Raw genomic sequence first — 14590 nt, forward strand, 5'->3', positions numbered from 1 at the left:
CCCCGGATTATTAAATACACAACTTCTTTGTTTCTCCTTGTTATTTCTCTCTCGAAGTAAAGGGGAGCTCACAGATTTGTTAGAACCATGCCATTCAAACATGTCCTGTGGGCTGCAGTGACTGAGGAAAAGATTCAAAACAATCCCCTTGGATGACTAATAAGAAACCTGCATGTTACTATAATTCTGTTCACAACAGCTCAAGACAAGCTTCTCTATTCCGATGTTGTTGGTTTCCTCATATTTTTGTTCTTTAGCCTATAAAGTGATTTTTAAGTAGCATGTTTTAAAAACAATTAAACCCAAGAGCTATACCATACACGAACAAAAAATTGTCAAAAATACTCAATTACAATGATTGTTTTCTGTAGTATACAAAGTTCTAAAACCATAAATAAACAGACTACAATATTTTAAAAGAAAATATTTAATTCTCACCTAAAATGATTGACATTTGTTTTACTAAGAAATGAAAGCACAAATGAACCTGGTCTCCGATCACTCTCTCGAATAAGGTAACTACCAGGTTTTCCTGCTTGCCGAAGACGTTCTTCTGCAATTGTTCTGTCAAGTTTTCCATGATACCACCTGAAAAAAAAAATTATACATAAAACAGTAGGTGAACAACCTGTGAAACTAATGAAAGCTTTCAGTTAAAACTGATGTATTCAAAACATCTCAAATAAAATTTTCATATTTTTGCATGTGCAACCTCTCTCAGGTTACCTACTGGCCTGTACACCAACGCACACAGCTTGGGGAACAAACAGGAAGAACTAGAGATATGTGTGTGGTCGCAGGGCCATGATCTCATTGCCATTACAGAGACATGGTGGGATAGCTCGCATGACTGGAGTGCTGTCATGGATGGCTACGTGCTTTTTAGGAAAGACAGGCCAGGAAAGCGAGGCGGCGGAGTTGCTCTTTATGTGAGAGAGCAACTGGAATGTATTGAGCTGTGCCTAGGGGTGGATGAAGAGCGAGTCGAGAGCTTATGGGTAAGGATCAAAGGGCAGGCTAACAGAGGTGACACTGTTGTGGGTGTTTACTACAGGCCACCTGATCAGGAAGAGGAAGTCGATGAGGCCTTCTACAGACAACTGGAAGTAGCCTCACGATCCCAGGCCCTGGTTCTCATGGGGGACTTCAACCACCCCGATATCTGCTGGAAAGACAACACAGCTAGGCACAAACAGTCCTGGAGGTTCCTGCAGAGCATTGGTGACAACTTCTTGACACAGGTGGTGGAGGAGCCAACAAGGAGAGGTGTGCTGCTGGACCTCGTACTAACAAACAAAGAAGGCCTGGTGGAAGATGTGAAGGTTGGGGGCTGCCTTGGCTGCAGTGACCATGAGATGGTGGAGCTCAGGATCCTGCGAGGAGGCAGCAGGATCCTGCGAGGAGGCAGCAGGTCACCAAGTAGGATCGCAACCCTGGACTTTAGGAGAGCAAACTTTGGCCTCTTCAGGGACCTACTTGGAGGAATCCCATGGGTGAGGGCCCTAGAAGGAAGGAGTGTTCAAGAGAGCTGGTTAATATTCAAACATCACTTCCTCCAGGCTCAAGAGCGGTGCATCCCTATGAGTAGGAAGTCAAGCAAAGGAGGCAGGAGACCTGCATGGATGAGCAAGGAGCTCCTGGCAAAACTCAACCAGAAGAAGGAAGTCTACAGAAAGTGGAAAGGGGGACAGGCCACTTGGGAGGAATATAGGAATGTTGTCTGAGTATGCAGGGATGCGACGAGGAAGGCTAAGGCCCGTTTGGAATTAAATCTGGCTAGAGATGTCAAGGACAGCAAGAAGGGCTTCTTCAAATACATCAGCAGTAAGAGGAAGACTAGGGAAAATGTGGGCCCTTTGCTGAATGGGGTGGGTGCCCTGGTGACGAAGGATGCAGAGAAGGCAGAGTTACTGAATGCCTTCTTTGCTTCAGTCTTTACTGCTCAGGCCAGCCCTCAGGAACCCCAGATCCTGGAGGCAAGAGAGAAAGTCTGGAGAGAGGAAGACTTTCCCTTGGTGGAGGAGGAGTGGGTTAGAGATCATTTAAGCAAACTTGACACCCACAAATCCATGGGCCCTGATGGGATGCACCCACGAGTGCTGAGGGAGCTGGCGGACATTATTGCTAAGCCACTCTCCATCATCTTTGAAAGGTCATGGAGAACAGGAGAGGTGCCCGAGGACTGGAAGAAAGCCAATGTCACCCCAGTCTTCAAAAAGGGCAAGAAGGAGGACCCAGGGAACTACAGGCCAGTCAGCCTCACCTCCATCCCTGGAAAGGTGATGGAGCAGCTCATCCTGGAAGCCATCTCCAAGCATGTGGAGGAAAAGAAGGTGATCAGGAGTAGTCAGCATGGCTTCACCAAGGGGAAATCATGCCTAACCAATCTGATAGCCTTCTCTGATGGAATGACTGGCTGGGTAGATGAGGGGAGAGCAGTGGATGTTGTCTACCTTGACTTCAGCAAGGCTTTTGACACTGTCTCCCATAGCATCCTCATAGACAAGCTCAGGAAGTGTGGGTTAGCTGAGTGGACAGTGAGGTGGATTGAGAACCGGCTGAATGGCAGAGCTCAGAGAGTTGTGATCAGCAGCACAGAGTCTAGTTGGAGGCCTGTAGCTAGCGGTGTCCTCCAGGGGTCAGTACTGGCTCCAGTCTTGTTCAACTTCTTCATCAATGACCTGGATGAAGGCACAGAGTGCACCCTCAGCAAGTTTGCTGAAGATACAAAACTGGGAGGAGTGGCTGATACGCCAGAGGGCTGTGCTGCCATTCAAAGAGACTTGGACAGGCTGGAGAGGTGGGCAGAGAGGAACCTCCTGAAGTTCAACAAAGGCAAGTGCAGGGTCCTGCACCTGGGGAGGAATAACCCCATGCACCAGTACAGGTTGGGGACTGGCCGGCTGGAAAGCAGCTCTGCGGAGAAGGACCTGGGAGTGCTGGTGGACGCCAAGTTAAGCATGAGGCAGCAATGTGCTCTTGTGGCCAAGAAGGCCAATGGTATCCTGGGGTGCATCAGGAAGAGTGTTGCCAGCAGGTCGAGGGAGGTGATTCTCCCCCTCTACTCAGCCCTGCTGAGGCCACATCTGGAGTACTGCGTCCAGTTCTGGGCTCCCCAGTACAAGAGGGATGTGGCACTACTGGAGCAAGTCCAGCGAAGGGCCACAAAGATGATTAGGGGACTGGAGCATCTCTCTTATGAGGAAAGACTGAGAGAGCTGGGCCTGTTTAGCCTAGAGAAGAGAAGGCTGAGAGGAGATCTTATCAACGTGTACAAGTATCTGAAGGGAGGGTGTCGAGAGGATGGGACCAGACTCTTTTCAGTGGTGCCGAGCGACAGGACGCGAGGCAATGGGCACAAACTGAAACACAGACACTTCCATCTGAACATGAGGAAAAACTTTTTCACTGTGAGGGTGGCAGAGCACTGGAACAGGTTGCCCCGAGAGGTTGTGGAGTCTCCTTCTCTGGAGATATTCAAAACGCGCCTGGATGCAATCCTGTGCAATGTGCTCTAGGTGACCCTGCTTGAGCAGGGTGGTTGGACTAGATGATCTCCAGAGGTCCCTTCCAACCTCAGCGATTCTGTGATTCTGTGATTTCCAATGAACAGTACTCTTAGGAGTGCATAGGTTTTCAGATAACCTGCTTCCCCAAATAATTCAAACTGGAAGAAAGCCCTTGAAACCATCCCAAGGGGGAAAGGCTCTAAATGATCAGCTTTTCTCTCCTCCCCAATTCACTTATTTAACACAACCAGAGGTGACTGATCTAACTCAAAGACTGTTTTAAGCCTATTCAGTCTTCAATTCAGGCTAGATTTTCCTAAAGCATAAATTGTGAAGTGAATTGTAATAACCTGTTTCTCAACTGAAAAACACAGACATCACAGTAGAAAGCCTGCATCTAATCAAGATGAGAGCAGCCACCAGACCACAGTCTAGTCCCAAAACAGTCTTTCCCAATCACAGTGCGTAGCCTATCAATTAAAACCAAGCACAGATGCATGGCAAATCACTGACTGCAAAATATGACAAAAGAATGCTTTAATCTGAAAGGGAAAGGTTAAACTCTCATCATCCAACCATTCCTTAACTCAGTTTTCTTTTATTTACAAGGCTTTAGTCAGATCTCTCTTTCTACTCCAAACTGTCAAGTATTAGGTTTAACAGAAAAAAACAGCAGTGGAGGGAGCAACAGAAATACAAAGCCAACTGTTGTTCTCACCACCTGTTAAAAGGGAAAACAGATATGCCCTTCACAAAGCCACAGCATGCTCTGGAACTACATGCTGTAATAATTAATCAACCCTGCACCCATCTACTATGTTTAGATGCAGATTCAACCTTTAATTTTCACACTGTAGAAAATACCAACTTTCATACAGCCCCTGTTCCATGCTACAGAAATCACTGACTATTTCAGCCTATTAACTAATTTATTCTACTAGTTTATGTGTCTCGCAAGAGTCAAACACACATTTTGGAAGAGAAAGTGACCTTTTAGATTAATATAATCAAGAAAACCAAAAAAAATTACAGAGATTATAGTTCAAAAACTGAACTGCTGGGCTGTTGATAAAATCATGCCAGAAACCATTATTTTTCCTATGAAATGGAAGTGAAAGTTTGTTTTGAAAGCTTTATCAGAACAAAAATCAGATAGACTATACAGATATACATCACCTATACCAGCAGAAGTAGCATCTACGTATATATTGTTTACAATAGCAAAGCAGTACCACTTGCTAGTATAGCTCTCTTTTGCTCTTCCTCCTCAACCTGATCTAAACAAGTTAAATCAGCAAAAGTGCTGTTTTGTCTGTACAACTGTATAGTACTTGAGGCTCTTGCAGAGAAAGTAATGTTAGAAATGTCTCATCACATTCCAGAATATAGTTTTGCTGACAGAAACCTGTAGTTTAAATATGTTCTCCAAAAAAGTGGATCACACTACCCTTGTCACAAGAGTCCTATGGGAAATGAAACAAAAATCAAGACTCTGCCTGTTCTGAGGTACCTGGGATGAAATACTCTGCTCTGGAGTAGACACAGTACGGCTTACAACCAGAATTTGTTCATTTGAAATAAATGCCATAACTGGGTTATTTGCTATTCTGGATAAACTGACTTTCACAAACTAACCAACTCTCCCTAGACCTGAGAAACTTTCCTGATCAAGAAATTCGTTGAAACCAACATTCCATGAAGCCTATTTTAAACAGTAGTATCCCTAAGCTTTTAGCTGTTCCAATTATCATCCACTTGAGAAAAATAATCTTAACTCTATTGAGACACACACTAGGTTATAATGCCAAACTGAAAGGCATGCTTTCAAAATGAGAAAGGGGGGAGTGTTAATAAGGATGCAAATAACTGAAAAAATTATAGTAGGAAAACAAAAAGGCAGCATTACTTGCAAATAAAACCTTCAGCTTTTCTGTAAGGGACCAGTATTTCTTACAGCACTGGTCAGCAATATACCACACACTTAGGTGCTCAAGTTTTAAGACAAGAAGTTCTTCTAAACAAAAAAATTTCCCTCCTTGCCAGTAACAGGCATACTGGTATATTCCATATATTGCAAATTACTTCCTCTAATGCTGAACAGGCTATATTTATTTTCTCCCGCTTAACAGTTTTATATCAAGCATAAGAGAAAACATTTATTACCAGGTAAAGTATAAGTGGGCTCAAAAATATATATTTGTCCCCTTATTTCAGGAAAAGTTTGTTTTCTGAAATAAAACTATCTAGTTAACTCAGAGCAATTAAATTCAATGTCATTGAGTACATACTTCAAATACTAACAACTGATAGAAGATACAAAGTATTTTACAGTTTGCTATATATTAATGTAATACATAAGTTATTCTATCCCACTAGCTACAAAAATAAGTGTTAACATTGAATTTAACTACCAACTGATATGAAACTAAGATACAAATGACAGTAGAGCAGAGTCAGTATTAAGCATGGAGAGCAGAAAACAGCTCAAGCGATATCCTCAGGAAGCCTCTGTAGATAGCACACATCTTTAGAAAACAGGATACACACTGAAGTACAAGCCTTTAAGATATCATTAGAGTAAGCAAAATGCTTTTTGGGAAATAACTGCATTTTTCCATAGAGTAGTTTCATCACTAGACAGAATTGCTTTATTGAAGCAATATACAGCAGAACAGCATTGAAAGATTTTTAAAACTGCGCATCTTGTGTACCAACTATCACCTGTTTTCAATATCATATAACAATGCACTGTGCTAATTATCTTCAAATAGTTTGATTGTAAATTGTAAAGAATATTTTACAAAATTACATCTCAATATGATTTAAGGATATTAAGTGATCAATTAAGAACTGTCATTATCTACTCTTTTAAAAATACTTCTGTTAAGTAGTAGTCCTTTAACAAAAGCGGTTTTCTTTGGCTTTGAAATACATCCATAAATGATTTTTCTTTGAAAACCAACTAATATACTGAGCACAAATTCATATAACTGAAAAATTTTAAGATCGCCTACACTGTATTAACAGTAATGAATCCATCCAGTGCTCCATACTATCCAAAGAAAGTAAAATAGAAATGACTGAACTACAGAGCAGTCTCCAGACCATCCCTACTCACCACAATTTCCATATCAAAATAATAAAAAGTGAAGAACACTTTAAAGGCCAGGCTATTCGAAATTTTGAGAGAGAGCAAATTCCAGATGTTCTGACTCTAACTTTCAACCAGGTATCTCAATGAAGCTTAAGTTCAGGTGTTTCTGCAAAAATCCATCACAGTGCCTCACTAGTGAAGTGCTTCTCACCATTGGAGAAGAGCTGCTCTAACGAGAAAACCTGGGAAGTTTGAGCTTTAAACACTAAAATCAAAGACAGAAATAATGCCTAAATGGATAGATGCCCAATGCTTCCCACAGACAATAGAATCAGTAGGGAGGGGGGGAAAAAAAAAAAAAATATATATATATAGCACCCATGGAGTACAATGCATTATACGCACTGAATCCACACGTAAAAGAAACCTGTAAACTATCCAAATTGTAATGCTTGTTTTAAACAACTTGCAGCCTAACAATTCTATTAATTGTATATATATATATATATATATATATATATAAACTATTTCTAGACTTGAATATAGAATGAGGTGATTATCCATCCAGAAGCAGAATGTAACAAAAAACCTCCGTAATAAAGACATTTCTTGAGCTTCCCTTTGATTGCCAAGGAGTAGAAAGAACAACAAAAAAATATTTTTCCACAAATGCTCCAAAAATACAAAGATCTTTGTAAGAAAGGAGAAAACAAACAAGAAAAAGATGTAGAAATTTGAATTTGGCTATGGTTTGAACAAAATAACGCAATCTATTCCTTAACCTTATAGACTATGCACATATTCAAGCTTGCATCTTGCAAATCTCCAATGTTATTTATTCTACTAACAGATGGAGATACAGAAAAAGAATTGATTTATTCTTCCTCTTAAATTGCACCAAAATTTGCTATATATAAAACTTAACTATAAAACAACCTTACAAATCCTAAGGAGTAAGCCATAGACAGAATATCCTTTTGTGTGCGCACTGCAGAGGGTGAACGTTTATATAAATATGCATCATTTTACAGAAAACAGGTGGACTTAAAATAAAAAATAATAACCACCCACAACACTAGAGACCAATCTTTTTAGAAAAACTGCTTACACAAATCTACACAGAATCACCATATGACTCCTGAGCTGATTATCAAATGTTGGCTAAATCTAGGTGCATCATTAACCTCATGGTTTCTGCAAACTACTCCAGAAAAGAAAGCAATGTACTCTGCATGGCAAGTTCATAAAAGAAACCCTTGTCCAAGTGTCTATAAGTAGCTATTAACAAGAGAAAATCATATACCCACCCCCGCCAAGCCAGGATGACAGGATTCCTTAACAGCAAACTAAGATTTTAAGTATTTCCATGTAGTTGCATCCTCAATTTCTTTAAAAAATTACATATAGCTAAAAGATCTCAATATTAATAAAGACACTCCAACCTGAGGAAACTTTATACTGAGATAAACTCCCCCCAAAAGAAAGAACTCCTAACCAAAAGATTTGATTCTAGGTGGAAAAAGTCACCAGAAGCTGCTGAAAACATCAAAAATTTAAGATTAAGATGAGAATGAATTTTTTTATAACCTGATCACCATGAAAACCAGACTCCTTACTTATCAGAACTGAGTACATCAAGCGTCCTGGAAATCCGGAAACTCCTTCCCTCAAATGCTACTGGAGCTTACAAGCTTATTTAGAAACATCAGTTTGTATACATTAATAATTCTAATAGAAAGATAACTCTAAAAAAACGCACAGTATACATTACAAAATGATGAAATATTTAGGTAGCACTGTTAGCTACCTTAGAAAGAAAGGAAAAATGCAAATTATTGAGCTTTTACATCAGAAAATTTGGAAGAGAAAAAAATTAAATACTCTTTTTACCCTCCTCAGGGTTTCCTGCGCTTCCTTTTAAAGCCTTTGCTATTAGCTACTGCCCCGACACGATTCCAGACTACTTCAAGTGACAAGTTTCAGTAAATAGGTTCCCTAATAATGATCCTCAACTATAAACAGTATATTTATAAATATACAAAACAGAATTTATAGACAGATGCATGCAAGAACAGAATCCTTCTATTCCAGAGTGATAGAGCAGATGTTTTGCATAAAAATAAGAAAGACTTGTTAAGACTGCCTGCAAATATATAAAACAGTAGAGGGAACCTGTCAAGCACTGGTAACATTTTATTGGTGCTGACCATATTCTAGAGGAACACAGAAAAATACAGGATTCTGTTCCGTTGCGATGCTTCTAGGCAACGCAACAGCAATGTTAAGACAAGATACCTTCTCCTTCCTCTTATTGTGCCCACCAGTGAGATAGCTATCAAGATATCTTTTTTAAAGAAGAAAGGAAGAAACGGGAAACTGGAAAACTACTGCAGGAATCATAAGAATTCATGGCTGAATGACCAGATGGGCTCCTACACTGAAGACACCCATGCCACCTAATGGGAAAATTAGTGTTCCTTCCCACACCCCAGCCACCAAACAAAAGGTGAATAAATATAGCATGATATTATGCTTCTCAATAGAACAGGCCAGTAGATGAAGTGCCTAAGTCACAGATGGAAGTTCTGGGAGACAATATACAATACAAAATAAAAACTTGATAAAATACAGGTCAAGAGTCTCTGTTAATTATAAATGCTGGCTAAAACACTGTTAATTCCTCCTCAAACTTTTCCCAGCATCAAATGCTGTTCTACTTTTGTTTTACTTAATCTGAAACTTCCATTAATATATGTACCTAGCACATTCAGTCTACTTACTCCTTCACTTCCTATATAGGGTCACATATAATTTTGTTCTGCTGCCCCTAACCACAAGAACTAAAAATGGATTTATAAACAACTATTCTGTAAATGCACAAATTATGAAATCTGGGCAAATCAATACACTAACCATCAACTTTAAAAAAAAATAGGTGCTTCCCTTCACAATCCCCCCACACTTAGGAAACAAGCCACTGGCAAAGCAGTTATCTAAAAAGTTTACCTGCTAACCACATTAACTGCCAAACAGAAGAGAACCTCACGCTAAAAGTCACGTTACATCACATTTTGGTTTCATTGCTTTTATAGAATCCAGCGAAACCTAGCAATCCTCAGTATTCAGTGCAACACACATTTATTCATCAGTACTGAGTACAGGCTTCGACAATTATTGTAAAAACATACCCTTTCAGAAAAAAATCCTCTCCATTCTAGCTTCTGAAAGGAACAACTGCTGTAGAACTCTAGACTTGCTACCTCTGACAAACTCATCTGAAGAAACAATAACTTCATACTGCATTCACAGAGAAAAAGTATTCCACATTCACTCAAGCCACTTTTATTTAATGTTTCTCTACCCTGCTCTCCATCTTCAGCTCTTTTTCTCACTAGTATGTTGCCTCAACAGATAGCATGAGTGGCAGTATGAATAAATCTGCTTTGGGTAAGATTTTGTTTTAACAAGACAGTATTTTGACAACCTATTTCATTTTGTAAGGTTGACAGCTTTCAATTTTGACTGACTACCATTTCAAACTGATAATCACTGCTTAAAAAAACACCATAGGAAAATGTGAATTTCATTGTAATGTACCAGAACAGCTTCTGCCATCTTAATGCAAGACTAAGATCTACAATAATCTTGTTAATTTAAGATTTTTAGTTAAATACATAAATAGCTATGCTATTCCACATATCACTGGTTTACTACTAAATTAAGTAGCATTCATCCACTAATTTTGAAGACATTTCCATAACACCATTTTGGACTGTCATCAGCCCTTGTCAGTGAGCTTTGCAGATGGGGTAGAAAGGGCAGAAAAAAAGACCAAAACAAACACAGAATTGCCCACTCTATTCCCTAGCATCCTGTGCCTCCCACACAACATTAAGCTACAGCATAAACATGCTACTTATACGCTCCTGAGAAACAAAAACCACCACACACAAGAGCCGAGCCTTAAGTCAGTTTCACACAGAAATCAATCCTACTTTGGGATTCTGATTTTTTGACTAAAGGGAATCTGCTAAATACTGACAATCTCTTCCCACTCCTAGAAAATTAAAGACAACATACTAAGAGAAGACACATTCCCCTTTTCATTAGGAACTTGGAAAAAGAAGAGGAAATTAAGTATAGTAGGTGGTTGCTATGAAGATCAACACATCCTGACTCCAAACAGACTATATTTACGGCATCCTGATGGGAAGTGCAGAACTTGCATCTGCTTCACTTCCCATCTCTTCAGGTTAGTTACCAGGAAAATTATTATGCCAGCTATATGGTATTTAAAAACTCATTTATACAAAAAGCTTGGTCTGAGAATTTATTGCCTACAATTTGCAACCTAGGAATTCACTCAGGTTTTAGATTTCATTTTCTCTTTTTTTAAGATTTGTAAAATGTGAGTTAGGAAATGAAAAAGTGATAAAGCTGTACCTAAGTTTATATAGAAAGCTCCATTTAATTTTATATGCAATGATCAAATTTCAGATTGGAGTATGAACTAGGAAACACTAGCAGCATCTTTTATCAGATAGTTTTGTTTGGAGTCAGTAACCACAAATTCAGTAAGTCCTGAAATGTGATGCTTGTCCAAGGAAAGGCAAGGAAGCCCTAGTGAGTGGTTACTGTCATATAAGAAATAATGCCTCTTCATTTTTATCCGTTTGTCTATCACATAAAGCAGAGCCAGGAGCAAAGAGTCTACCAATTTTTTGATGCCTATATTAAGATATGATAAACAAGTAAGACAAAGAAACAACCATTTGACAGAATCACAGAATTATCCGTCAAGCACACCATGTGTGCTTCCTATAAAAAAACGAATGAATTAGGAGGAAGTGGGAAAGGGTGGAGCTGCCAGTCACATTTAAACAAATGGAATAGCAGTTTTGTAATTACATTCAACCAGAGAAACTTAATCTAGGTTTAAATTACAAATTTAATAACTGTTCTTAAAGAATCATGCTGGACTTTTCCTTATCATTTTAAGATGACAGATAATACGCTCTTTGTTTTGGTAATAAATCAACAGTTCAATGCCATAAAAGCAGATTGTATGACTATAAAGAAAGGACACTTCCAAAACAAAACAGCAGGACTGAAAGGATACAATTTGCTATCAACATATGGCTAATTTAAATGACTTAACCAAGGACGGTAAAAACTGATTTTGTATAAAATAGCTATATGAAAGAGGAAAAAGCATTCTGATTATTTTTAATCAGTCAGCCTACCATTTCTGTGGAACAGTCACAAAAAAAGGATAAAATTACAAAGAAAAAAAATACTTTGAAGTAGACTGAGGTATAGGTTTCTAAACCAGTTTTTCTAACAAATTTTATTTCTTGGATGTTTTCATATAAAGAATCTTCAAGAGGAATATACTCAACTACACAGTTATGCCCTGATCCTGCAAGGACTTCAACATCCTTTTTAATAAGGTGAGGAACTTTACTGACCAATACAAAAATCATGGCCTTTGCAATCTTCCCCTGAGGATGTACTTCTTGTCAGAAATTTTATATCCTCTGTTATGAAAATTAAAAATCATATTAGTATATGAGTTACAATACAATATTTTGACAGAAAAATCTGCTTAGATTTGTAGAAGTGGTAGTCTATTTAGTATCACATAGGTAATTATTCATAAATAATTACCCCAAATGACTAGCCCACTTGCTAAAAATATGTTCAGGAAAAAAAAAATTACTTACCCTTGGAGAAACATCATAACTGGTTCTAACAGAAAAAGCAGTCTATCTTTCAGAGAAAAAGAGAAGACCAAAATTCTGCATCTCACTTGATAAGCAATACTGAAGAAGTAACTTCACCTTTATGTGCTTTATTTCCCTCCTCATCCTTTGTCTAAACTGCCTAATTATATTTCTAGCTCCTCAGGGAAACGTAGAAGTTCAAGACTATTCAAACGCTGTCTTCACAAAATAAGGTCTCAATCTTTACAAACTTCCACAGAAACTCAGGAAATTAAAAGGGGAAATGATTTCTAGAAAGTCTGTGAAGGAGAGAGAGATTAATTAAAAAAAAGAATTAATATTACAGTTTATGTCCTCCACACAACTGCAGTGGCTCCTGAATTATTGGAAGTAACTCAAATGTCAGAGTTAACTCTTGCATTATTTCAGGTACGAGAACACGTAAAAATGAACCCAAATTCAGATGGTTTTTCAGATGAACGTTTTGACTTTACATCTTGAATACATCTGCAATCCTGTATCTTGAAACCCTAAGTTATCCACTATAGTTACTATAACTTCAGGAATAATATATTTGTAGATATCAACATAAACAATTTAAGCCTTTGAAACAATTTCATTTGGGGGAGAATAAGGTACCTGCTTGAGGGCTATTTTCTGTTCTAATACAATCCTTGCAACTGCTTTATTTAAACCTGCAGACTTACTACAGTTAGTTCATTGTTAAATCCAAAGGTTGTGTTTAGAGTACTCACTGATTACATGAACTCTATATAACATTATCTGACCTTATATTTCACAAAATATAAGCACAGAATTGCTCTGCCTCTAGTGCAAGATTCTTCTTCATATTACCAGCACAGGTTAATTGGAATTCCTCCAAATAGAAGGATAAGTATAAAATCTTACTGAGGATTTACAGTCCTTTTTTTTCAATTACCTCTTCTCTCCAAACACAGCCTAATTAAAAATAACTTTCTTTAAAGCCAGTTAAGCAGCAAAGCAGCAAAAGTTAGGCATTATTTACAAAAATAGCCTCTCTACTAATACTTTAACATAGAGAAATAGTTATAGCCACTTTGAATTCATGTCTCAAGACTGCCTGAATAAAAAAGTGCATGTTACATTACCTCTGTTTGTATCTGGAGTGGGAAAGCTAAACATTGGTTCATTTTTCTTAATAAGAAAGTAATATAAAATTACACAGTATAAGATTAAAAAAAAGTATAACCCTTTAGCTGGTTTAGCTTTTAGAAATGAATGTTCATTACTCTTCTGAAAAAAGATTACTGCGCTACTAGAAACTGAAAAAGCTCACCAACAGGCAGTTTAATCACAGTCTGGATAACCTCGCTCTTTTCGGCAGTTTGCAATATTGTTAGTACTGAAACTTGCAAAAGTTAACTCAGCCGCATCAGAGGGTTGTTGGTTTTTTTTTTTTTGAACTAGGAGCTGGCCCTCCTCAGGGTCTCGAGCATCATCTCCAGCGCCAAATCCGGTGCCAGCAGCGCCCCAGCCCGCATCTGAAAGGGCAGGAGCCGGCAGGCAGCGGTGCCCGGGGACGAGCGACGGCCGGGCCGGGCGCGGGGCCGGGGGCGCAGAGCCCGCGCGGCTCTTGCGCGGCGCTTCCCGGCGAGCCGCCGGGTTCCCGGGGGGGGCGCTACTCACTGGTTGGTGGGGGGCGCGTTGAGTGGGATGGCCACCTCCTCCTCCTCGTACTCCGGCCCGTCCAGCGAGTCGCCTTCGTCCACGGTACCCAGCCCCCCGGCCAAGGGGGGCGGCGGCGGCGGCAGCGGGGGGAAGGCGGCGGTGCCGGGCTCGGGCGGCGGCGGCGCCCCCCGCGACATCTCCGGCCCCGGGGCCGGGGCCGGGCCCGGGCCGGCCGCCGCCAGGGCGCCGCCGCCGCACGCCGCAGGCCCCGAGCCCAGCGCCAGGAGCCCCAGCGCCGAGCACAAAGCCGGGCCGCCCGGGGGGCCGGCGCCCGGGCTGCCCGCGCCGGAGCCCGCCGGGAAGGAGCCCTGCAGCCCCGGCGCCTTGCCGCGGCACAGGGGGGGGTAGTGCCCCGGCTCCGCTCCGCCGCCGGCGCCCGCCGTCCCGGCCGAGCCGCCCTCCTCACCCCCAGCCTCGGCCGCCATCATGTTGAGCCTCGCCCCCTCCTCCCCCCGCGGCCGCGGCCGCCGCGCGCCGGGGAGGCGGCGACGAAGGGGCCGAGACCCCCCCGCCGCGCCGCGCCGCGCCCCGGCGGGAGCGGAGCCGGGACGCGG

General features: G+C 40.7%; 1 protein-coding gene across 2 annotated transcripts in view; it reads right to left on the reverse strand.

Annotated features, from left to right (window-relative positions):
* The window catches only part of RASA1 (RAS p21 protein activator 1), a 62452-nt gene extending 47988 nt beyond the window's left edge, over positions 1-14464 (reverse strand). The window contains exons 1-2 of one of the 2 annotated variants that reach the window (XM_067315412.1): positions 13995-14464; positions 439-588 (exon numbers count right to left, since the gene is read on the reverse strand). In XM_067315412.1, coding sequence (XP_067171513.1) covers positions 439-588; positions 13995-14464 — 620 coding nt within the window. Of the gene's footprint in view, positions 1-438; positions 589-2453; positions 2495-13994 lie in introns of those variants that run through there. The other variant, XM_067315413.1, reaches the window with a different exon arrangement.
* Between the last annotated feature and the right edge of the window lie 126 nt (positions 14465-14590).

This window comes from Apteryx mantelli, chromosome Z (assembly GCF_036417845.1).
Source record: "Apteryx mantelli isolate bAptMan1 chromosome Z, bAptMan1.hap1, whole genome shotgun sequence".
Classification (NCBI taxonomy): Eukaryota; Metazoa; Chordata; class Aves; order Apterygiformes; family Apterygidae; genus Apteryx; species Apteryx mantelli.